This window comes from Sinohyriopsis cumingii, chromosome 10, assembly GCF_028554795.1.
Source record: "Sinohyriopsis cumingii isolate HCF-2022 chromosome 10, ASM2855479v2, whole genome shotgun sequence".
NCBI lineage: Eukaryota > Metazoa > Mollusca > Bivalvia > Unionida > Unionidae > Sinohyriopsis > Sinohyriopsis cumingii.
The window spans coordinates 48,311,770-48,339,585 of NC_142970.1; the positions used below are offsets into that span (position 1 = coordinate 48,311,770).

Here is a 27,816-nt window from a genome sequence, read left to right on the forward strand (position 1 = left end):
GCAATAAATGTTTAATATGTATCTGAAATTATGTATAATGAATCCATATTATCTGGTATTATATAAATATGGACAGTGTATTTAATTAAATTATTTTATATCATTTAAGTGTGGACAGTAAATATTATTTAATTATCTGATAAAATGTAAGTATTGATGCCGAATATAATTATCAATGTGTGTCTATAATTATTTTCCTAGTATGCACATAAGATGTTAAACATATATAATGTATTTATTGGTTTTGGTTTAACCATAATGATATTTAATACAGCTAATTTTCCTTCATTTGTTGACTTTATGTTTTGATAATAAAGCGTAAAACGGTGCGAAATACTGAACTATCCGGAACTGGAAATGTTTTGTGAGCATGCGCATTGGTGCTAAGGAAGGTATTTTTAAGCGCTACGATCAGTAACTCCGTAGCAAGCGTGAAACCCTCTATATCGCTGCTAAACTCGCTTTTTATGAGGCGCAGGCTTGGCAGGCCTTCAGTCCGTGTTCCGTAGTTCAAGGTAAGCTAATGAGAAGAAAGTGTTGTTGTTATTATTGTTGTCGTCGTGGTAATTTTCACTATCTTTGTCATGACTACTGTCAGCATTGTTATTAGAATAACATACAATTCAATGAGCAAGACTGCATGTGACCCAACCAGGAAGATAATATTTTAGTAGGTCGTATTTTATTGTGCTGTTCAATTATAAACCTTGCCTCGAATATAGTTTAAAATATGTTTGAATCAGATACACATCTATGTAAATAGGTATATCGTACAGTAATATAGGACAATGTGTTAATGTATACACATATTTAATGGTGTTGTTTAGCGAGACTATCCTGTTTTATAAGTATTGCATATATATATATCCACAAGGCAATGCCCTTTGCAGGTAAGTTACACTGTGCTATTTTTGTCGTCGTCATAATCGGTGTTATAATTATTATTTGTATTAGAAGCAGTTGTAGTGTCATTCTTATTATTATCATTAGTATTATTATTATTATTATTAATATTATTATTTTATAATATTAGTATTGTTATTAATATTTCGATATCATACAATGCAATGAGTTAGATTACAAATGAATCATCAATGTAGCCACTATTTAGTTGCACGTATATTAGAGTGCTCTTCTCGCTGCAAAACTCAGTTGCCAAATAGAGGTAAGTTTCAGAAAAGAGTTTTCGGAAACTTTGTCTAATACATATCATTGACGTGACACCGTGATTACAAATACAGTAAAAATATTATTGTTATCATTGAATCAAATACATAGGCCTGTGTACAGGTATCTTGTTTAGTAATACAGGGCAACTTGTTAATTTACGGATATATGACTTTCAGTAACTTTTAATCGATATAACCTAGTGGTACCAAATACCGAATAAAAGTTGTGTTCACTCATTTACATAATTAGCAAATTTCTTAATGTCTTTGCGCATGAATAAGTGTAAATGAACAATGTATATTATACTTGTTGATTATCATTTTGTTGATATAAAATAATTAGACAGCCTTGTATATTTCATTCATCATTCAAAAGATGATACCATTTTTTATTGTCTGCATAATCAGTTACCGAACAGCAGGCAAATATTAATCATATCTTACAATGGGAATCATTGTACACAAATCTGTGTGTGAAAGTCATCATTAAATTGACCTTTCGTTATCCTTCCTAATGCTAAATAGGTACAAGTACGAAATAATCAGGGCCTTAAATGGACACCAATAACCAAGTGCATATGTCAGTGATGAACTTGATCAAGGACAAGCAGAGTTAGAGGAAATTCAGCTAAATGAATATTCACGCTTGGGTGCCACCGTCTTAAGCATAGGTTATCTCTAATTTCGACCATAACTTCCATTATTTCTGACCGTATCTCTAAATTCAACATTATCTAGATTGGTTGTCTTGACGTGAATTTCTGACTGTACCGTCGGCAATTTAAAACAAAATAAGTAATTTCTAAATCTTCATGGAAAAATTATTCTGTATTGAAAACGCCAGTATTGACTATAATTGTATTCCATGTCTATATAATATATTAAAGTCAAAAATGTCTATACAATATTTAGTATGAATGAGTGAGCAGCAAAGATAGATGCTAATTTCAACATATATTATGCACGAAGTTAATCTTGCACGCAAAGAACCGGTTGCCCAATTCAATTCTGGTTTATCTCTTGATCTAAGTTTTGCAGTAGATGAGATAGACAACCAAATTAACTTCAGTCTATCGTCCTCTCTATTATCTGTTTTCAGTCCAGCCGATCTCAAAACATGATAACGTTTTGTCTAGTTGCATCAATCAAGTCACTATCTCCGGTTTTAATAGAAGATGTTCGGTAACTGGTTACGTTCCTTGCCTGGTTACCCGAGGTTACATCTTGTTTCATTGGATCATGTTTCAGGCAAGTTGTTTCAATTGCTACTTGGGGATTCAGGCCTTAGTAACGAAAAGTATAGAATGTGCAGTTTATAGCAAGAAAGCGTGCACTTCAAAAGCCACATATTCAGACTGTTTATGTATATGCGAAGTATAAGGAGGCATTCATTTTCCGATGTCCCTCTTATGTAATTAACTAGTAAATGGCTAACTTACAGCTTCTACATTCTGCAAGAACCCCTCGGTTTTGTGGATACAGTCAGAATAAGCCTCATGTAACAAATAATGGCTAAGATTATTTCTTTGATTATTGAAAACTTGAGAGATAATATTCAATCCTCTCTGAAACAGTTAATACGAAATAAAGTGATTGAAAAACCCACAAAGAAACTTCGTATTTTACACAAAGTTATACCATGAGAAAACTAACTTTGAATGCCTTTTAATTGCACTGATTGCAGACTGTTTATATTTTAAGTTTCACGTTTGATAAGGTGCTGTCATATTTCTACATGAACTTTAAAAACACTTTTAGCCACCTTCTATTATGGACGATATAAGTGTTCACTTATTTAGTAGACCAGCTTTAACGAATTGATTGTTCTCTGATGAAGATAACAAAAAAAGCTAAAGTGCTAATAACATTCTGTGTTTAAACAAAACAAGAATAAAATTTTAATCTTAGACAATTATTATTAAAAATCGATATAATTCATCAAGAACGTCTGTTTGATTAAGAACGCACATTGAAATGATATTCTTATATCGATCTGCTGTTCAGGGCTCGCACGAAATTTTCTGCTCAGCGATAGAGTTCATGAAAATAAATTTGCTATTTTCTTAAACTAAATAACAGGAAGAATCGAAAACAACAAGTGGTGTTAGACCAAACAAATACTTAAAGGTATAAAATGAAATGTAAGAGGAGCTTAGAGTATTAAGAACTGAATCCAACGTAATCCAAAAATGTACTATTCGATTTCCTCAAAATCTAATGTTCTGAATTAAATTCAGTTTCTCGAATGAACATATCACAATGGCATAGTTTAAATTATTTACAATAGTCCCAGAATATACTTCTAGTTCTATGAGCACTGTTTTATTATAATGAATAATCATAACAAACCTCTACTCTAAAATTATCTAAACACATCATCAAACATATCTGCACACGGGTTTTAACATATGAAACAAGATTCCAAAATAGGAATGAGTCAAAACTGGGAATGAATTTGATTGCTCAGTTGTCTCTTTATATACGCCTTCAATGGTCTGTTACGCCTTTATGTCGCAACATACCCCACGTTACAGATCGTACAGTTCAATCTAACATTTCTCACTACGTGTTCACGTGACCTAACCCTACCACTGGGAAATAACTTTATTCTTCTAAGATCCCACCTTTCTCCACTAGCCCATGAAAAATTACCCCAAAATAGTCAACAGGTTAAATTGTTAGAAACTCGTCAACCTCTGATTATTTATCCTATACAATCTACTGGCACTGTAATATCTTAAGATATAATCTATACCCGGGAACGAAATACGCTGTGTAATATATTCTTGATAGATAATCAGTACAATTTGCATTCATGAACAAATATTGCAAATAATATAAATGCAGTCATGTACCAAGACTTCCGATAAATATAAACGTACATATAACACCTTAACAAAATGCATGAAATAAATTCGGTCTTAGAAAATCTAAGTATTGTTTTAAATTACAGTCAATATGCTCTACAATTACACTTGCTTTATGATTATACAAATATATTTTATATAATCGATTGATTGGCGATGCTTCAACGTATATAGCGAAATATGCTGTAAAATATTCATAATTGTGTGACTTTATTTCTTTTTGTTTTGCTTCTTTTCTGTAACACATATTATAATAATCAATAAATGATTCAGAATAATCAGTGAAAGATTATCTTTCATGGCGTTTAGTTCCTTACAATTATATGTCTACAAGGATCAAATGTTTTGAATGTACGTTACTAGCATATTGTGTCACTCCTGTGGCAAAGGGAATCTTATGTTAAACAGGGTCTGATAAATATAGGGTCAAATGGGTAATTAACATTATATCGCCATATTTTGTGCGGCATCATCTTTGTGGGATTCTGGGGACAACAGCAAATGCGATTATAACAATGTAGGTTTAGCTAACGTCTAAAAGAGGATGTTGGTATTACCAAACGTTTTTACTTAGCTAGTTCTGTTTCAAACATATCTTTTCTTTCCACCAAATCAATGGCAGCAAATTTTTCTAATAAAAATATTCGACGCCAAGTGCAACATAGTTTTCTTTCATTCATGCATTTCGCTACATATCTTGGCAAAACATTTAAGTCCTATGTAATAATTCTTTTACTAAAAGGCTGTCCTTTTTGTTAGCTTTATCTATATATTATTTTAATTGTGTTGCAATAATAATGCTTTATGAATGCTATATCTATGAATGGGTATGTTGGCGTGAATGTAGCATTGTAACATTATGTATCAATTTGGCATCTAATCGGAAGTTAACACTGATGCCATACTAATTGGTTCAAATATGGGACTATATACACAAAATGACACTCTGAACCCAGGTTCAAATTTTATTGATTTCAATCTCGAACAGACACGCTAATAATGTATTCATTGAGCTTGGAACATACGATAATTTTCCTATTCCAATTTTGCAAACTTGTAGATAGTCAGTCTGTAGTTGGACATCATTTTTGGATTCATGGTGACAAGGGAAAATACAAATTTACAATCTCCATTGGTTAAACATGATACAGCGCTTGAATGTCAATATGAGAAATGTTTTGTTACCAAATATTCGTAGGTTTAAGCTTTTCTTTGGCGTTTGTGTTTAAGAGAACCCATTATAATTATAAGTGGTTGACTTCAAATAGACTTTAGCGGGAAGGACATTATATTTTATGTTTATTATGTCTTTGTCTCAGTGGCTTCTAACAGGAAATGCCATCTTAAAAATAAATTGGGGGGAGGGTATTTTCTTCTGAGAAAAATAAAAAACAAGACGAATTTTTTTTAAAAAAAAGCTCTTTCGAAAGGTTTATCATTGCTTCAACTTTTGCTGTCTTTCATTTTATAATTTTGAAGTTCATGGATTCGTTTATCCGTAAGTGTACGTTCTAACAAGAATATGAGGATGCATTATCCAGGTAAGCTCGCAAGACTGAGTTGAATTAATTCTACATTTCTGCTCATAAAGCAACATATATCCTCCTCCAGAGTTGTCAACCCATAGGAAACAAAATATTCAATCATCATCACGTATGGCACATTTCTTTGTACATTTTATTATACTCACTTTTCGAATAAAGGTAAGCTGAGATTAATGTAAAATTTCGGTCCAATAACAAAAATTAGATTTTGTATAGAGGTTATCCTTCCTTCGTGCTGCTGCATTTACTCAAAGGTTTTCGTTCTAAAAACGAACCCTGTTCTTCAGATATTTGAGAAAAGGACTTATTACTGAATCAGCATCTCTAGTCAGGTATTATATATACAGTTCAGCGACTAATTTGGTCTGAGCAGCCAATCACTTATATAAAGAAAACAAGTCAGTTATTTCATAATCACGTTTGAACTCGAAGGAAGAACAACACTGATCTTACACATATTGTTCATAAATTAAAACTGCCTATTTTTGTTATTCGATATTGGGACACTATAAGCAATGAACATAGGAACGTGAGAGAACACATTTGTAGCATCTCGGTACAAAACTTATAAGAGAGGTCGGTAGCAATTACGGTAAGAGGTACTAAATTTAGTTCATGAAGACTTTAACATCTCATCCGACTCAGAAACAATTCTACTAAATATACGTATTATCATATTAAGATGCATGGCTAATGAAAGTTATATTTCGTGTCTCAATGGCGAAAATAGACTTTCTCGTTTAAGACAATATGAATTTTCTTGGTAAATGGTATCGTATAGTCTACTTACTGGTAATACAATTAATATCTGACTGGAAGTTTGATAAAACTAGAGAGGGAAAAATATAGTATTTTTGATTTAGGACAAATTTCACAGTAGTTCACAGCTGCTGAATGTAGTATAATTTCTTAAGTGAACATTCCACATCTGTCCATTCAGAGGTAAATTCAGCCAAACCATGCAAGAATAATGGTGAAAGTAGTTTTACATATATACTGGTAATGTATCAGTATATTTGTCTTATAATGAGGTTGATATTGCATCGCAGAAATCGCATTTCATGATATTCATGCTATTTTCAGTTCACAGTTTACATGATGTCTTTGAAAGGAATTGGGTGTTGTGCCTTGTGTCCCAGACGAAGCAAAGAGGATGAATCAATTATTTTCACTCCAGAGATAGATGGTAACATATTGAAAGTAACTGTTTTACATTATAACCTCTGCTGCTGTCTAAATGATTAATAAACGCCGTTGTATTATAATATTGTATCGGCTCGTACATAAATGAAAACATCTCAATATTAATGAAGTATATCTAACATTTTTTAAAGTGTGCAATCATATCTGCCAGTATGTAATGCAGACTGTAAATAAGCTCCAATTAAAATGAAACTATTTAGCATTACAGTGAATTTGGAGTTCAGTGACATATCCTTTAAGTATTCTGCGATAGAAAATAGATAATATTCTTCATCTATATATATCATGTGTCTGTATCAATTATTGTCTCTCTTTCTGTGTGTCTTTCTATCGTGCGCAACATAAAAATAAAACAGTTTACTGAGGACTACGCGCACTGTTTTGAACCCACGAGCTGAAATATTAATTCTTTCTTTTAAATCTTTTGGAAGAATTGCATTTTTAGCACTTACAAAGGCAAACAAGGAATGACAGTTTTATGTTTTCTCGTTTTCCAATATAAGCACCCGCTCTTTCATATATAAATGAATCATATGATTCACAATTATGTGAAAGAAGAAACTCCGAAGGCAAGCAAGGAAATACTGACAGTGGCTACAAAAGTGGTATGTATGAACATTTTAGCAACACACCTACCACACTTATCATTTCTATTGTTCAATCTACGAAGCTTGTATGCATTACTTTGCGAAAATTTATCGTTTCATGAACATTGAACAACACATAAAATTTATACAAACTGTAAGCGGAATTAGAATAGTTAGTACTAGAGCCCTCTTGTATTGTCTTCATTTTTATATCTGTGTATTTTCTAGTGCTATATTACTAAAAATCTTCTAGATAACCGAATGGGTACATAATCAAAATATATTTTGATACATGATTATTTGTCTCATATATTTTGCAATACAACATCTGTGAATACTTTGTAGCATATGCCTTATTCGCGCATAACTTCTGCTTTTCTATTAACCACTGACTGAACACACATTTGAAATGCAGAGTTAAAGACTATACAATTAAATGCATGTGGCGCAGTGTCAATGGAAGGCAAAGTTATACAGCCTTCCGAAAAATAAAGTTCTTATAAACTTTATGAAACAAATAAGCAATAATTCATACTGATACTAATTGTTTCAGGACCTACCAAATTTTATTTCTTAACACTCGAAATATATTTAATAAAACCATATTTATAATGTTAATGAATGAATCATCTTTACTTTCAAATGGAACAGCTCCAACCTTCAACACAAATTACAAAACTTGCACACACTTAGATAGTCATATATACAGTCGAGTTAGTCATGCCTATTGCAATGACTATGTCAGATATTGTTACAAGCGTTCTTTAAACACTTATTATAGTCATTTATTTCGGGTTATATTGATCTAAACAAAAATCATTAATTCGTTCAGACTATTCTCAGAACTTGTCTCAAAGCTGTGCTAGATATAGGACTGCTAAGAGTTTTGTGTTTCAATGCTTTAGAACTGTCTTTGCAACGCTCTATTAGGATCTGTTTTTCAAATAATTATGTTCGCTTAACCTTCAGTCTGTTTTTTCATATTGTTTGTGTCGTCTTCATAAATTATATTTTCAAATTGACAATTTCTACAGCTTTTATGTAATCCTACAAATCTATTTCATGTTGTTTATGTTTTATTGTATCCCGTTCATAGCCATTCACTTTGAATTCTTACGTGGCATTCTTCAAACATAATAGCAGTTTTCTTATAGTTTCATCAAACGATCCATTTGTATATATTAGTTTCTGAATCATGAATATCTATTCGATTATGTGTTTTTTCGTTAGAGTAAAGAATTCTCAATTATTTCTTTAGCATCTTCACACCACCTTCCACCATAAAACATCATGGACTTTGTGTAATCGTCACTGTATTTGGCGAGTCCGATAATCGTTGTGGCAATATCAATGATGTCAACAATTGCATCGATTTCGAATCCATCAATGCAATAAAGTGCGCTGTCAAACACGGCATAGAAGCCATTCTTAAACAATCCAGAAGTCTCCTCGCCACCGTTATCGTGATCCCGTGTAACTTTTCCATCATTTACAAAGAAGGCCACACACAACAGAATATATATACACTTGTTTTCTGTGCCTTTGATTCTGATCTTTCTGGTCTGAGGTCCCGAGCTGAATGTAAATAACACTGAAAATCGTTGATAACGCGATCTAACATAATTGCAACATGCATGTTCCACGAGCGTTCGGATCCATTTTGAACTGTTTTCATTGTTACTTATATATGATTGGCTTAGTCAGAAATATATTGCGTGCTAGCTATACTCCGCGATTTTTTTTTTTTTTTTTTTTGTTTTTTTGTTTTGGTTTTGCCATGTATATATATATATATATATATATATATATATATATATATATATATATATATATATATATATATATATATGCGAAACGTTATTTAATTGATCAAATATACAGTACCGTGTATTCATTTATGGTAATATGCAGTACTGCAAAATAGTGAACAACATGTACACCCAGTTTAAGAATTAGTGGAATTTTCCGTCGGCAATATTTTTCCGCAAGACTCTTCCCACGTATGTCAAGTAGGTATTTGTATTTACAGAGATTTGTTAATCAATTATTCATTCATGTCAAACAAAAGTCTTTGGGAATAAATGATCATAAGTTATAGTAATGCTCAGATAAAATTTTGGAGGAATTATTAATTTCAATCAATAATTAGAAGTACAGAGTGCTTATTGACTCTTTGGACCAAAACACAACCACTGAAGTATTCAGAACTCGACCAAAGACAATGTGCATTGTATCATTGTAGTACATAATGGCATTCAAGATTACTGCATTTCATTCGAAACGTTTTGAGTTGTGATAGGGTATTTAGGATTATTGAATTCATAATACTGTAAGCGTCTCTTAAATGGTCACTTAATAACCATGCTTCTATCGCAAAGTTTAAGACCTAGATTCGTAAAATAATCGGGAATGTGAATACCTTTGAAACATTTCAGAGATATTATAATTGTCTTTCAAGTTTATTTTGACTTTGTTTCAAAAAATGAATTGTATCTGGCAAGGGTATTAATTTCACACATTTAAGAAATCGTTAGTGAAACCAGCAATCATTCACAGTGTCAACTAATGTAGTGAACTTTGTTTACAGTCATACCCAGCGAGGGTTTATTACGACTCTGTGGTCTCAGACTAAGCAATCGGGTTGACCATGTACTATTATGCCTGAACCAGATAAAACATTCCATATGTGTACAGACTATTGATAAGTCAAAGTTGTCACCAAAACCGATTCGTTTTCAAAGCCAAGAATATATAACTATTTATTTGACAAACCCCCAAAAAGTCTTGTAAGCAAATCTCAATCCACAACCTTCAATCATAGAACAGAGCCCTAAGCACGCAATATAAACTAAAGACACATAACAGCTGTGTCTGTAAAGCATTTCCCGTAATACTGCCCGGTCTGTTCACCTGGCTAGCTTTGATGCAAATCATGTATATTCACTTACCTCACCGTGTATATCTTCACGTATGTCTCTGCTTTCGTATAAACGTATGTCTTCAACAATATATGATATGTATTCCGCGAATGTCTCAGCGTATATACCTATGTCTGTCATTGTATTAGGGGCTACACCCATGTACAAATGTTGTGTGTGTAATACAGTTTCAATAATGGTGGACGCTTTGATTACCAGGCAAACATTGGTGCAACCATGACAATGGCCATTGTATGTACTCACGTTGTATAATCGCGTCGTATCTGCGTTGCAGAGGCCCCTTAGCTACGCATGAACTTGTGCATTGTATGTGTACTTGTCACATCGACGGACAATCACAGGCAAGTGGGTGATACGATAATAGCAGTTTTATTTGTTACTGATCTAGGTAAACGTCGTCCTCTCGCATGGACACCAGTTCGTAACTTTCGTTGGTGGTATGAGGACAATGTCATGGGAGTAGAAAATGTTAAATGTTTTCATATTCGGAACAAGTTGATTTTCGAATATGATGCATTTTTATTTACAATGCTATGTCACTCATTCAATATATTCTGCATCATTAACAAAAGTGAAAAATCTAACACTAATTTACTAAATTTATAGATTCCTAAAGATCCAAATGAATTAGGAAACAAGCCAAGATACAATTACATGCAAACGAAAAGATGATAATACTTAAGTTTACAAAAACGGGATCCTATCCAAAGTATCTGTATAGATTTTCAAACCAAAGTCATTGCCGAATCTGTTAAAATTAACTAAATATCATTCACACATAAAACCATATCAGGCATGAACACAGATTTTATGTATATCAAATTAATATAGGCGATATTACTGACTTAGAACAACTTGAAACATTATAAAAACACTGAACTTAAATATTGTCTTCACTTTTTTCTTGTTACGTTTTGCAAGAGCCTAAACACATAACATATGAAATTAAACCACCTGATGCGTGTGCGGTGTATGAAGAAAATTGTAGAGAGGCAAAACAAATGGCCGTTATTCAATAAAGTCTTTTGTTACCATTATTATTTTTTTTGTGTGTGCAAAAACGTCAATTATCATTGGCGATCGAACAACTGATGGTTTTACGTTTACAGGAGAAAATTATCAGCTTTAATTATTTGATCACAAATAATTTGAACTCAAACTGGTCACAACAAAACACATTTAAGTGTCAGTGGTTTAAAGTCCGACTGCCCAAATTCTCTATAGAAAACAATATTACACTAATTTAGGATGCAAAACAGATCCCATATAAGGGTCACATGATCACCCTTCTAGAACAACATAGAAGCTATCTAACATCATGTATTCCCAGCGTGGCCTGGACTTAAACCATGATTTTACTCTGGGGAAAAATTGAAAGAAAATTATACAAAGTTGATTACATCAACTCTCACTGATTTCTTAATCAAGGTCAGGAACTAGGTTAGCATTAGGTACAAAGTTTATATTATTTGTGTTTACGAAAAAACGGTCAGGTCAAAGAGAACTGAATTTCTGGAAAATGTCAAATCCAATAAATAAAGTTACATTATTTACGCATGTAATAGAATTAGAAAAATAAAACTAACAAGCAAACAATTAAATTAAATCAAATATAACCTAAATCAAATATACATAACACATACACATGTTTAACGCAGTTTTCAGTTTTATTTTATTCGATTTTATATTATATATAATAATACGGTATGAGTGTGTGATGACGTGTTGGGATTGTTGGCATCCTGTTGAATTACGTCTTTCTTCTCTTTTTTTAAATATTGCGTCATGTGTAGTCCCTCAACATGTACGTAGTTCAATTGTAGATGTGGAAATAAATGATATTGAATTGATCAATGTGTTACCTATCTATTGCCTATCCTTCAAAAGTGAGAAAATGGATTGTGAACGATTTAAATGAAATCTCAATATAGATGAATGGTTTCCATGTGCTTCTTATATCTCTCTAGAAAAATAAAAGCACACATCAATAATACATAATATATTTTCTAAACAATACAATCACTGTTCTTGATATGCCATTCACGCAAAAAAGAAATGGTCTATTAACATTCATTAAATGCTGGGCGTCGGGTGATTAACTAGTGAAATAAAGTGTTAAAGCCTTTTGAAATCTACCTGGTCCAATCAGAAAGTAGATGTTGTCAATCTGCTGAATAGGCAATGTTTGAAAGTGAATAGGATCCGGACCAACCTCTACTATTATCCACCCCAACCGCATATGATTTTCCATTATGTTAGAAGCTTAGTCTCAAATACTAACAATTCGTTATATGTTACCCTGCAATTATTTGTAAACCAACTAAAACGCTGCACCCATGTGATAATGTATTCACTTATTATTTGTATGATTCTCAATGATTGTTGTGTTCGAAACATTTTATATCATTCGACTTGTCTTTAAAATTCTGCATGATCTAGTTAAATTTTGTTTATCACATCCTGTACGTTCACAATGTTGGAAGTTGTGGTCATTTGACAAATTATTAAAGGTCATAGGAATAAAATTTTAAAAAATGTTCTCTCGTAAGATTCGAACTTCATTTTGAGGTATCAGCTACCGGTATATGTTTTTAATGTTCAAAATAGAACTTGGCTTTCATTACCTTACTGCTGTTTAACGATTCCATTTCTTTCCTGACCAAATCTATTAACTAGTTTTCTTGGAGAATGCGGCCTATACAATGTAAACTTTATAGTGCATTTGAAGATGATCATTTTGCTGTCTATTCTAAATAAATAAATACATTTTAAGTACGTGTATGTGTTTTGGCCAAATTAGCTGGACTGAGATCGCTAGAAGGAAAAATAATAAATAGAAGTGATCTCTCTCTCTATCTTTATCTATCTCTATCTGCCCCTATATATATATATATATATATATATATATATATATATATATATATATATATATATATATATATATATATATATATATATATATATATATATATATAAAGTTGTATATGTGATTCAACTACTTTTAAAACAGATTACTTGAATCGCCTATCACAACAGGATGAAAAGATGATACAAAAACACTACCAATTTCTGCTGGAGAATCTAATGGCAACAAGTATAACCCCCAGGCTTGTGCAAGATGGAATTTTGTTTCCGCATGATGAAACAGAAATTCGAAAAGGATTATCCCATAGGGCCCAAGCAGAATTATTGATCCATAAGCTTCTCCATTCCAAGCCGACCAGTTTTGCAATCTTTCTCAATGTTCTTCAGGAAACCAAACAGGAATTTATTGCTCTTGAATTGCTAAAGGATGCGAAAGTACAAGAAAGTAAGTGGAAAGGACAGTATTTAATTTTTTTAGACGACTGTAATCCACTAACTGATATATGTAACTCAGCTTTATGCAATGCACATTTTGTAGCTAAGTGTAGCAATATTACAGACCACACAACATAATTATGATAGAAGGATAAGTATTAGACCACGAAAGAACAACCTGAGAATCGTATCAAGCTTCCTGATTAGGTGCATAAATATTGCGTAACATGTTTACATTGTCATAGCTATGAATGAATGTAAATACATATCATTAACGTAAGCCGTATAATTCGTGAATAAATAATCTGTGTTAAAGTTAATGTACAGATCGCGGAGGATGCAGGATTGAACATTTATTAAACAAAAATATAAAAATATTATTAAAAAGCCTCTGATTAGTTATAGTGTCACATATTATATATATATATATATATATATATATATATATATATATATATATTAGATTGATTTATAGACACATTTACATATTTTGAGGTTGTTTTGGTATCTTTATACGGAGTGACGTAAGTGCTGATTGAAGGATTCAACCAATAAATCTAGACAATCTTTACGTTATATGTCAAAATGTCGAAAAACATGGAGTCAAATATAAAAATAATATATGTTTGTATAAATTATTTTGATATTTCAGAAGTTCCCGAAGCTTGGACTTCTCAAGATAAAATAAAAATTGAAAGAATGATACAGCGAGAGAAATCGTATATCTTGGAAGAACTTTACCCAGACAGAATCCTGGGAATTTTGGTGGAACGAGAAATATTTAATATAGAAGACATATTGGATATCACTTTCAAGTCCAGACGAGACAAGGCTAGAATCCTGCTAGATCGTGTCCTGCAAAACTTGCCTTATGCCTTTAACCTGTTGCTTTATGCTTTGAGGTTGACCGAGTCAGGAGCATTGGCCGATCGTCTTTCCGAGATGGTTTCAAATACGAGAGATGATACTAAGCTCGGTAGTATGTACACTTCAGTGGCAATATATTAAAGATTACTTTTTGGGAATAAGCTAAGGTGTAACTGTAGACAACTGTGTTGAAATGTTGTGTTGAAATGTTGTGCTGAAATGTTGTGCAAGCTCCTAAATGCTATGGTACTGACCATGGTTATGTCCTGATTTAAATTTGTAGTAAAACGTTTTAATTAAGTTACCTACCTCGGTGATTTTTTAAGACGTTAGCTATTATGAAACAGTATTGCTTTACCGTTATTCAGACACTTTTCCTACTAGTTTAACCCTTACTGGAATTAAGTTTCATGTAAGTGGAATATTAAGCTCTTGACATTGACGATTCAAATCAATTAGACCAATGGTAAATAAAAGTGTCATGCCAATAGTTTCAGGGAGTATTTGAATTGTCATATTAAACATTTAAATTGTCTTATATATACGTTTGTTCTTTTGCAGCCAGAAGTTCAGACTGGAGACACAGAGGATCTATCAAATGTAATTACTTTTCTTATTTTGCGCAAATACAACGTTATCAATTTTGTATGTATCTTTCATATTTTGTATAAAATATTCGAACATTTCGTCATAGGTCTTTAAATTTATAGCGAAAGTATATTTTAGCATAATATTTTGCACTTACAACTGCTTTAGATAACGATTAAGTATAACATTACAATTTAGGGTACATGATTTTCTCAGAAGGCGTTTTGTTGTAAGACAATACGCCAATTCTGTTTTTAAGCGATCATTTCCAGTTGACATAAAATGTAGAAAATTGTATACAGAATTAGCGCAACATTCTCTTTCGTAAAGCTCTTATCGATTCAATAGTTTTGACCTCTCAAGAGAAGGAATATGAAAGAACTCGAAGTTTTTTGTATCAGACTTTAGTGCTGTCTTCAATACAGGAAAACCATGGGCGCATTCCTTTTGAGTGATATTAGCATTAATTCAAAATTAAAACTTTTCTGTTATATTCTGACTGCCAGAAAATATGCAGGCGAAAATGTATTCTACAAGGAAATGCTTCGGAAAGTAACTTTGTCTCAACTTTGCACCATTTATCAAAATAATATATAAGTGCATTTGTGCTAAACTTCGCCTGCTTTAACTTCTTGTATATATGTTGACAATATCCAGGTGACTGTGTGTTTTTTCTTGAAATCCAAACGAGATATCTCAAATGTCATAGCTAAAACAAAAATAAATGACCCTTGTAAGTTATTTAAATCTGTCCATGTTTCTTTTCTATCATGTATTTTCAGACTGAGCATGACAATATAGTGCAATACGTACTTAATTATGACAACTTATATGTTTGACATTCATAGTCGTTGAGGACATTGAAAAGAGTAAAATAAAATAAAATAAATCTAATGGAAGAATTTGTGACTGATGTTTAAGAAATCATTATTTTTATATTTATGATGCGCAAATAGATACTAGACACGAATAAAAGATTGATTAGTCAACGATAATTGTGAACAAGTACATGATTTTGAGAAGGGGAAACAGTTTGGGGTTATTGTCTTCCTTTCCAACTTATTCGATATGAGATAGACACGAAACTCGAAACTGTATGTATTTTCTAGGTGAATCAAAAGATTCTAAAGTAAGGATCCAGATGAAGACAACACTTTGTCTGGGTGAAGACGAGCGTCCACTCCTTCATGCAGAGGCTTCTGTTGTTGAACGAATAAACGGAGAAGAATTGGAAAATGTTCGAGAAAAGTTATTCAAAGAGACGGAATCCGTATTTAAAGAAGCAACCGTTGGCAGTTTAATTATTCATTTGACACCATGCTCAAAGAGAACATACACCAAACTCCTGGCGTTCTGTCAACCCAGCAGTTTCGAAAAATTGCTGAGAAAGCTCTTGAGCGACGAGAAAACAAAGTGGCTTGTTCCCCAAGGACCCTTGACCGTCAATGTACAGTTGTTGGCAATCGGAGTAATAGAAGAATTTGAACGAAGTGATGGTAAGTTTGTCAGAGTAATACTGTTAGATTGAAATGAGATTAAATACCCTAACATTAAAGTATATTGTGAGAAGACCTTTCTTCTACTTGACAGAGTTATTCGTAGAAAGGTGAAGTGACAAGGTTCTGAAAGATTGTCCTGATAATGCCCTTTGCAGTAGTAGCAATGATGCATTGGTAGCACATCTACTTCTTTGAGGTGGACACTTAAATATCCCTGGCAATGATATGAATGTTAATACTAACCTTGACACTACTGTAAACAATTTAGATGGCAATTTCACTTTATTTAAAGCCGAAGTAGAACTCTCACTACTGCAATCGCTATCAGTATCATTTTGCACTCCCAGTACATTTGATCAATGCTGTGAAATTGCTTTTAGAACAAATGCAAAACTCAAGCAGAAACAAACATTATCCTCACAGACTATTTTCTCAATAAAGAAAAATGTTACTTTGAAAGCTTTCCAAGAATATAGTACCATTAGTCATCAACAAAACGTTGAGCATATATCTTCAACAGAGATGGAAAGTTTCATGAGACAATATACACAATAAGACCATCTAAATAATACTCTACGACAGTGAAAATGAATTGTCTAAAATATCATTAGATGATGTGTCTCCTGGAAACGTGTTCTGCAGACTCAAGACGCACACGAAAAGTCACAATATATAATTTAAGTTGCCCCGGGTAAATGATATCAAACGGTGAGTCTCTAAGAAGATAAAAAGAGAAAGAGAGTCCCCGTTTGTTGCATGTGTTCAGTAAGTCTGATTTGAGACTAAGAAACAGATGATCTGCAGTACAAGTCCCAGTCACAATCATTAAAATGAAAACGTGAAGCATTCAGCGTTGCCATGATAAATCAGCTTATCATTGCAATATATGTTGCCTGTTTTCTTCAGCATAGACCACATGGGAACATTAATTGTGGATATTTAGGTAACATCTTGACAAGATAAACAATATGTATGCGGAAATAAAATGAAATTCATATGGTATTAGAAGTCAGAGTTAATTAATTAGAAAATACCCAATCAGATGTACTATGTAGTTTGGCCACGAGGTACAAAGATTTATGTACGGAGTACGAGATTAATGTACGGAATACAAGATTAATGCAAGGCGTACAGTTAATATTTCCAGAAAGTGGAGCTGCGCCTCATATCCATATGTTGATATGGGTAGAGAATGCTGCGACCAAACAGAACAGTGAGTATTTAGGAAGTTATAGATTTCATACGTAATTGCGCTCAAATGTGCAAAGACTCTATAAGAGGGTGACGAAATAATGTTACAAGAAAATATTCACTCTCAAACTTGCAGAAACAAGGGGTACTATAACTGCAGTAAACATTTCAACAACGTTCACCCCAATTATCCATGACTCATGATTCAATATCACTGTGACCAGAGAAGGAGGAAAGAATTACACGAAATTGGCGTTATGTACAAGCTAAATTAGAGCATATGCAGCATGGAAATAATATGAGATATGAAGATGTTCTCTAAATGATTCTTCTAGATGAAGAGAACTATATTTTGCCGCCCCATCTTCATTCACCAGCAAAAGAGTGTCTTTAAAGCGCTCGGTTGAGGAGATACTGGTCAACAATTATGATAATTAACTACTGAAAGTATGGAGATCTTATATGTACACTCACCATTTTTACCTGTATACTCTTGCGATGTTTATTGAGTTTCAGGAATAGCTAAAACCTCAGAGGAAAATTATCACTTTGCTCTATAATGCATGCTAAGAACGAAAACAAGTAAAAGCCGATCTACAAAAACAGGTTCAGATTGTGAGAAACACATTCTTGAAAAATCTGGAAGTCTCAAAACAATAATCCGTATCTGATAGCTTGCAGACCCCAGCAATATGTAAACCGATAAGAATGTAATTGTAATAGTAACAAAGTTACTCTAGTATTTAGGTGTGAGTTTAGTAAAACTCTTGTGACATAGTCAAGGCTAGTAGTATTGCACGTATGTATGTAAATAACTTTGTTGAATCTGTAATAATTCTAACTTGTGCTCTACTGTAAAATGTACCAAATTGTTGGTCCCATTAATTGCATATTTTCTTTAATTTCAGCCTAAGTAAATCATGGAAGCTGTCATAAACAGCCAGGTAATAAATGCGACACACATGTAGGCAAGTAACGAACTTCATTGTTCTTTTTTCTCCTAAAATTTGTCAAAACTAATCCAATCACATTATGATGCGCTATTGTTCTTCATTTGTTTTACAGTCGCTAAGTTCCGAGACAGGATCATTGAGGAGTTTGACACTGTCGTAGATGAAATAAATCCAATGAATTTTAAGAGGCCTTTCATGGAGCGTGGAATTTTGCCTGAAGAGTACTTCCACCAACTTGATCAAATCTTTGCTCATAGCAGATCAGCGAGAGCAACAGACTTTGTTGAAAAGGTTTTGGAGATTGGAGAAGACGCAGTATTAGCTTTCAAAGAAACAATCGAAAGGAAAGGTCCAGAATATCTGCTAAATGTGTTGAAGAAAGATTCAACAACGTTAGTTGACGCACATGGTGAGTGCTGTTAATTGATAAAGATTCAACAACGTTAGTTGACGCACATGGTGAGTGCTGTTAATTGATAAATGTGGATTGTTACTTCAAGCATTTAAGTAAACCTTAATTCGTATTGTTATCACACCAATGTCTTATATGATGCAGTTTGATACTCATCACGAAAATATTGGGTCCACATGAAGATCTTACATGTAATGGCTGATATATAAATATGGTTTAAGGGGTCAGAAAACCATATATTTCAAAATGTAAGTTCCTTTGCTCCCACTGGCTTACAATTATTTCAGATCACAAACATCATCTTATAAACTCTTTCATAACTTTGTAGTTAAGCCTTTGTATAATCTACTGCGCCAGTCAAGATTGTTTAGACACATTGCGGATATAACAAGTTGATACTCCAAAAGATTCATTGTTTCCTAAGAGGGAAAGCCAAACATGTTTCGAGCCGATGATGTACAAAAATACAATGCTTTAAATAGCAATTTTGAAGATTTACTAACATGCAAACACAGAGACAGTGGACAACAAAAATTAACGCATATTCATGGCCTTTCAAAAGGGTAATGATTGCTGCAAACTTGAATGGACCTCAATATATGACAACAAATAATCAATGTTGGGTCCAAGGTAGCTGCATTCATCAAAATATTATGACCTCGGTGCGCAGTAATACTTTCAACGAGAAATGCATAGCATCGATTGGGTGAATTAAAACCAGCGATGTTTTATTCATGCCCCAATCATATAGGAATTTGAAACATTTGCCTAAAAAGCAAGAAAAGTGTACAGGCAAATTGCAGCTGACAGTCTCCAGATTTGAAAAGTTATGGACGTAGAAAATGTTTCAACAGTCGCTAACTCATATCGTGGCATCTCGACTCATTTGTTATAAAGCTTAATCAGTCCTTGAGAAGGATCACCTCTTGCGGCTAAAAGATAGAAGGTACTCTAATCGACACATGTAAACATATTCCTAACATCGGCATATCATTAAAACCTGAAATTATTTCATATTGTATACATAATTTATGACTTCGACAAAACCTTTTGCATGATATTGGTAAAGTATTGGTTGTTGATATAATAATTGGTAAAATCTGGTGAGTAAGAAAATATCAAAGTATAAAAATATTATTATGAGATTCAACCTTGTTCATATAAAGTATATATATATATATATATATATATATATATATATATATATATATATATATATATATATATATATAATCTTGTTCCTGATATTGAAACATAGATGAGAGAGGAAGCCATATTGTATTTCCTTCCATGTATAACCTGTATCATTGAACCTTATTCTTTTTTGTTTCAGATAATGATGAGTTAATTGCTAAACTGGAGGTAGAGAAACACGATTCTTCCGATTCAAATGAAATTCTCTTCTGCGAGACGAGTTTCCGTATAACAATACACGAGCCTGATGGTAGGACTTATTAAATATTTTTTATCGCAAATTTTTTATCGGAAATCATCAGCTTTTTTTCTCAAATTTACTTCCAACTGAATAGTAATGCAGGAACATATATATATATGCGCTTTCCTTCTGGTTGGCATATGTGTGTCATTTATAATTATAATTTCAGGTGTATATATACCTTTCTAAGATTCGTGTGGGTTACCACTCTGGCGCTTTACAGCTAAGCCATTGGCGCCATTACACCCGGCACGGAAACCTTTATGGAATAAAGTTTAAACCTCTTTGCAGAGTAATCATATTGGTGTCTTTACATACTTAACAATTGTCATGCAATGCATTTTAATTATTCAGATTCACATGGAACGCAATCTGCAGACTCGTGTACAGACGGAGAAGTTGACCATTCGACATTAAACAAGATAACTCTCCACACATCTAGAACAGCGCGAGAATCGGACATCGCAGTACGCGTGAAGAGTGTTCGAACTTCCATTACATCAGATTACACTTCGCAACGTAGCTCCCGCTTTTCAAATGAGACCCAGTTTTCACTTCTCTCAGAATCTGACCCAACCATGGATTTAGAGGGCGATCTGAGGAATTAAGGAACCAGTTTACATGACTGCTAACGCCGTACTGTGTTTTATTTTGTTATTTTCTAGCAAGTTTTGATTGACAACACTGGACAACAAATTTTTACAAAAGTCATGTTACTGAAATAAAATTAGTCAATTCTTATCAATTTTTATGTGCTGAACACGAATATGACAGTCAAATTGCAAAATTGGCTCTAGTTTTTTTGTAATCTGCAAGAAATTAATGTTTACATAACGAAATGCATTCCAATAGTAAAAGGTCAACTGTAATAGCCTACCTATAAAAAATCAAGTCATTGACTACATCTTAGATTTCTTCGCCTGTCTCTTGTACAGCTGTTCGGGAGCATCTCTGAGGAGTGTCCAGCAGTAGTCAGCCAGCATTGTAGTGGACCATTTTCCCTGGTATCTTTGTTCCATTGTTGCGATATCTTGATGAAAACGTTCGCCGTGTTCATCACTAACAATACCACAGTTGCTAGGAAAGAAATCCAAATGGGAATGAAGGAAGTGAATCTTTAGAGACATATTGCAGCCAAGTTTCTTATACTTCATCAACATGTCTTCTACTAGTTCCTTATAGTTTTCTGCCCTAACATTTCCGAGGAAGTTTGTAGAAACTAGGCGAAAAGCATTCCATGCTTGTTTCGCGTCACCTTCCAGCAAGTTGTTGAACCGGTCATCTTTGAAAAGCTGTCGAATCTGAGGACCCACAAAAACTCCCTCTTTAATCTTTGCTTCGCTGAGTCGAGGGAATTTTTCATGCAGGTATCGGAATGCTGGCAAAGTCCGGTCAATGGCTTTCACGAAGTTCTTCATCAAACCTAGTTTGATGTGAAGGGGTGGTAGCAAGATTTTCTGAGCCTCAACCAGAGCTGGGTGTTGGATATTCTTCTCTCCAATGGCTACATTCTGCCTGTGAGTCCATTCCTTCCTCATGTAGTGCATTTCCCTTGCTCGGCTATCCCACTCGCATAAGAAACACATGTATTTTGTATATCCTTGCTGCAGTCCCATTAAAAGGGCAACTACCTTCAAATCACCACAGAGGTACCAGCTGTACTTGTTATACTCAATGGAATTCAGTAGCTGCCTTAAGTTATCGTATGTCTCTTTCATGTGGACAGCATACGCTACTGGAATAGATGGAAGAATGTTTCCATTGTGCAAAAGCACAGCCTTGAGACTCAGTTTCGAAGAGTCCACAAATAGTCTCCATTCTTGTGGGTCATGAGTGATTTTTAAAGCATTCATGAGGCCCTCAATATCGGAACAGAATATCAGATTACTTTCCTTTCTGAAGAAAGGCTCCAATTGCTGGTGGCGCTTTCGATATGCAGTAATTGTGACATCTTCTTCTAGAAGATTCCATTGTTGGAGTCTTGATCCTAGCAATTCTGCCTTGTTCTTTGATAAGTCCAAATCACGAATCAGGTCATTTAGTTCTTCCTGTGTTATTCTGTGTGGGGTTGATGATGCACCACAGTGAAAATCTGGATCACTGCATGCTGATGGACCAGGAGAAGAACAGGTCGACTCACCTTTGTCTTCGTCAGATGAATCAAGAGAATATTCTGCTGGAGGTTCTGGAATAGGAAGTCCCTCACCATGTGGAACTGGTCTCAATGCAGACGGAATGTTTGGGTAGACTATTCTCGACTTCTTTCGCTTCGTTATTCCGCCGGAAAGAGGAGGAACCAAGCAGAAGTAACAGTCATTTAGGTGGTTGCTTGGCTCTCTCCACACCATTGGGACTGCAAACGGCATTGATGACCTTTTGCAATTCAACCACTGTGAAAGCTGTGTTGTACATGTAGCACAGCATATATGCGGAGCCCAAGGCTTGTCTTGGTCACCAACCTTGCATCCGAAGTAAAGATGATATGCCTTCTTCACTTGAGAATTGATACTTTTCTTCTGGTTGGCAAATGTCACTTCCCCACAAATATAGCAAAAATTGTCCGCGGTATTAACACACTTTCGAGGCATTACTGTTCTTTATTGTACGTAAATGGATAAAATAATAAGTTTTATGTAACAGTAGCTTGAACTGTCTCGCACAACGTCTAAAATATTTTAAATGCTGAACCTATCTGATTGGGCTTTATATAGTACACTGCTTACGTCAGCTTCAGCAGCCGCCTGGCATTAGTATAATAGGCCTACACATGTATAGTACACTGTTGACGTCAACTTACTTCAGCAGCCGCATGGCATTAGTATTGCATTGCATCAGAAAATGATGCAATCAACTGTGGATGATGTGAGCATGATGGTATTATGCAATGTTACATCATTATTCCGGATGTTACTGCAGTCCTACTGGAGAAATTTACACAGTGAAACATAGAAAATGAGGTATATGAATATCTTCAAAACGAGAGCCAATACAAATTTTTCACGGTTATATTCGTGTTCGCACACCAAAATACTACAGATTAGGGCCTTTTCAAGTCAGTAATGATTTCACTGTTGACCAGTGCAATCGAACTTGCTAATATGCATCAAACAAATCCAAAGCAACGTGAATGTATCAGTGTTTGGTCTAACATGTTTGATTAACACATGAAACCTCCAATAGTATCGAACAATGCGGATATGAAAAGGTTCTTCATATATCAGTGAAAGACCAGCAAACAACTACATCACGATGGTACCATATCTATCAGTACATGTTCTGTGTATGCGATAGACATTTATCAGAACGTTAATGTAACGAACTGTAAGTCTACTAAATTTGTACTCATTAAGCAATTGCAGGACAAAAGACACTTACATGTGTGTTTGATGATTGTATTGCCTTCTCCAAAGACCTATTGGAGAAGGTACTCATGCTTATTCTACACCTCAGGAAAATCACCACTCTGCGTCTTGAATTTAAAACATTCTGAGCAAGGCCTCACAGACTTCAGTGACTTTGTGTTATTGCCGATCCACACTTTCAGTTACTCAAATCATTTAGATAGCTACTGTGTAAATACGGAGCGGTTTAAATCCCTTTACAATACTGTGCAACCAAGGTATGGAACCAGCTCCCGAATGCAATTATATGGTCGAGAGCTGTAAACGACAATATCTTTCTGAATGCTACCAGTAAGTGGAATATAAATGCAATGTTTAGAGTATATAACGTTTATGTCCTATAATCTACTTTGCTTCTATGATGTAGATGTGTGCTTTATTTCAGTCTTATTTTGCATCATTGTGGCTTCTAGCTCCTTATATAGACCTTGTCTACTCCCCTAAGTTAGTAATAAGTGGGCTTTACTTCTTTGATGTCTTACATGGTACAGCTTCCTTTAATTAACCCATATAAGCTGTGTTCATATATTACGTGTGTTCATCCCTAATATCCGTTGCAGATTCAGTGTTATAAAATTTATTACGGTTTGCTTATATTTATTTGCGACTTCAACACTTATAACGTACACCTGTCTTAATTTGTCACCTTTTCTGATTTTCGATGTAGTCTGCTTTCTGTACATATCTGAGACAAACCGGTATAAGTTTCTACTCTTACTTAGTTTGCATGCTTTATAGTCTAGTGTAGTATTACCAAAGGTGTTGACGGAGTCATAATAAGATTTAAGTTACAGATTTGACAAGGCAGTCGATCTTACTCTGTATTGCGATCTTTTGTAGATACTACCGCTTACATGTTTCATGCTTATCTTCACTGTAACAAATATTTGGCATTTGCAAATTATCCCAGACTTCATACGTTTTGTGCCCGCTTTGTCTTAGCATAGAGCATTAATTTTCTTTAGTGCAAAGCTTGATAAGCTTGCGTGCCCCCTCAAGTCATAGTAACCTCTAATATTAGTCGTGTTGGTACATAATCAGGTCAGACTTCTAATTGCTTTATTTCATCATTTAGTGTGATTTACACCAATAATATCATTTCTATATAAATACAATATCTTAAAAACAAATCACAGAATTTACTGTTGATACAATTCCGTTTTCAGACACGTTTTATTATTATTGGGATAACACTAGTTTTATGGGTGTTTAAGAGACACATTAAGGGAGATTTGATAAAAACAGTATTCGTTAATGAGAGATTTTGTGTATATTCGTGGATTTGTTTGTTATTCTTCTAAATTGTCTACAATCTTACTTAATGGAAATAAAATGTATAGCAGAAACACTGCCTTTGTTATTTACGATATGCATTTATATTTCACCAATTAAGAAGAAGAATATTTTTTCGTTCTGAAACACTAGTTAAATTTAAATTAATAACAACTATTTTGACAACATCTCTAAGCTGAAACATTTACTAATACTACTAGATAAAAACATGAACAAAAACTAACACTAACAACACTTTTTCACACACATGAAAAGCTGAAATAATTAAACTATTGAGACATCAACTACTGGGTTAAAATACAAATATTCCATCTCTCCTTATCTTACTAGTAGCAGCAGAGGGGGCGAATCCGACATTTTGTCCAATCGTTATTTTGCTTAATTATTACTTTCTGCACTCAACGATCTAGTGTCGTCAGCGCCTGGTAAAAAAAAAACGACGACGTCGTTGGGGGATCGTCCAATCGTCATTTGGTTTAATTAACACCTTCTGCGCGTCGATCCCCAGCGTCGTCAGCGTCCAGTAAGCACATCGACGACCGCGTCGATGTCATTGCCCCCTCTGCTGCTTACAATGAAAATTATTTACAACTAACCGAATATTTGGTCAAGTCCGATACGATATCGTGTCCGAGGATCATGTAAATTTATCGTTACGAATCCATGTGGGGTCGATTGAGCATGACTAAAGAAGTTTCGAAAAACATTAAAGTCCATGTCACCGCCGCACCATGTCTGCCAAATATTTCGTAGCGTGTGTGTATCAACGCCGTTGAATACAGCAAGAATATTACAGTTGTCTCTAATTACTTTTGGAATCTGAGTGTATCGTTGAGTGACATATATCACGTCGGTGTTTTTATGCCTGCCTCTGGAAAATATCCTAGCTGGGTTTTTTTGATTGTCTAACATAACATCATCGTACACGACTAGATTGTTGACGTCGCCATCAATATCATCAATACCCGGTGCATCATTGATATCCGTAATAAACTCAATAACATTTTTTTTAGCGATCGCTGATGCATTCTCGTTGAAATCTTTCAACACCTCGTAGCATCGTTGATCATCTACGCTAGGAGCAACCAAATACAACTTATCCCACTTCATCCATCTCATTATTAAATTGAGTAACAATTGCGTCTTGCCGGATCCAGATGGTCCGATGATAATCATCCGGATCGAGTTTGGTAACGCTGCAACATGCTTAACTGGTTCTCTTGTTTTAGTCGCCGAAAAATCAATTATATTCATATCTCTATACATAAATTATGGATCTATATTGTGTGAAGTGTAGAGTACGTACTGGCACAAATGATATGACAACCGCTACAACAAGAAATAACAGATCGGCGCTTACTGGCAAGTGTGTACAATGCGGTACAAAGAAATTTAGATTTATTTCTATTAGACCCGGAGATGTTTTAAAAAAAAGCGAGGAGGTGACATCGCAGCCAAATTGGCAAAACTCCCCGGAACACCGTGGGCAAAGTATCCAGGAGAAAAACACCTCCCAGGATATAACTACTGTGGCCCCGGAACACGATTAGATATTAGACTCGATGATCAAAATCAGCCCAAACCCGGTGAGTATCCAATAAACGCTATCGATAAGGCGTGTCATGCTCATGATGTTGCTTACAAAAGTAGCGATCTGCAACAGCGTCATATCCCGGATGTAAAATTAATTCACGCATTAAATGCTATTCCTGATAAATCCGTCAAAGAAAAATTGGCCTCATGGTTGGTAAAATCGGCTATGAAAGGTAAATTAATGATGGGCGCTGGTAATTAATAACAACATGAAATCCATCTATTATTCTCCGAGAGGATACTGGAAGGGGAAGGCCGCAATTGGTAAGCTTGCAAGCGCTGCAAAGGTAACAAAGGCCACTGCGGCTAATTGGTTATCCAAACAGGCTATATGGCAAATCTATCTACCACCGCCTAAACAAATCAACTTCTCGCGCTTTGATGTCAACGTACCTAATGAAGTTCATCAGGCTGATATACTATTTTTGCCGCATGACAACGGTTACAAATACGCGTTAACCGTAGTTGATGTTGCGAGTCGATACAAACAAGCGGAGCCGTTAAAAACAAAGTCGGCAACTGAAGTAGCCGCTGCGTTTGAAAGAATTTATCGAAGAGGCCCTCTGCGCTGGCCAAATCTATTACAAGTTGATCCCGGTAGTGAATTTCGCGGCGCTGTTTTATCAACGCTGAAACATCATAGCGTCGCGATACGACGAGGTCATACTGCGCTACATCGTGATCAGGCAATTGTTGAACGATTCAATCGGACTCTCGCTGAACGGTTATTTGGATATCAATACGCGAAGGAATTCATCCAAGAAAAACGATCTCGTGAATGGGTTAAAAGGTTGCCAGGTGTAATTGCAGCGTTAAATAACGAGATTACCCGAGCAATCAACATGAAGCCCAGCGACGCGATTAAATACGAGTATATACCCGGAAGATCAAAAATAGATAGCGTTTCCAAGCCGATTCTCGGCGATGTCACTGTCAGATATCTGTATGAACCAGGAGAGCTTGAAGGCGGTAAAA

General features: G+C 34.4%; 1 protein-coding gene across 4 annotated transcripts; it reads left to right on the forward strand.

Moving 5' to 3' along the window:
- The first annotated feature begins 394 nt into the window (after positions 1-394).
- LOC149790015 (uncharacterized) lies at positions 395-21,342 on the forward strand. Of its 4 annotated transcripts, none has more exons than XR_016423794.1 (11): positions 395-515; positions 2,269-2,417; positions 6,664-6,766; positions 7,287-7,388; positions 13,320-13,619; positions 14,262-14,588; positions 15,038-15,076; positions 16,174-16,560; positions 18,820-19,166; positions 20,453-20,563; positions 20,909-20,937. XR_016423794.1 is itself a non-coding variant. In XM_089972103.1 (11 exons), the coding sequence occupies exons 2-11, from the start codon at positions 2,409-2,411 to the stop codon at positions 21,160-21,162; spliced, it is 1,929 nt and encodes a 642-aa protein (XP_089828229.1). In that variant the 5' UTR covers positions 395-515; positions 2,269-2,408; the 3' UTR covers positions 21,163-21,342. The 4 variants fall into 4 exon arrangements, 3 of the variants coding, with proteins under 3 accessions (XP_089828229.1, XP_089828230.1, XP_089828231.1); XM_089972103.1 differs by having other exon boundaries at positions 18,820-19,116; positions 20,909-21,342; XM_089972104.1 differs by having other exon boundaries at positions 14,262-14,585; positions 18,820-19,116; positions 20,909-21,342.
- The last annotated feature ends 6,474 nt before the right edge of the window (positions 21,343-27,816 follow it).

Bases quoted from the DNA above. Each gene is read 5' to 3' on its own strand.
- LOC149790015 (XM_089972103.1), top strand. The intron at 6,767-7,286 runs GTAACATATTGA...TTCCAATATAAG, and splicing joins TTTCACTCCAGAGATAGATG to CACCCGCTCTTTCATATATA. The intron at 14,589-15,037 runs GTATGTACACTT...GTTCTTTTGCAG, and splicing joins AGATGATACTAAGCTCGGTA to CCAGAAGTTCAGACTGGAGA.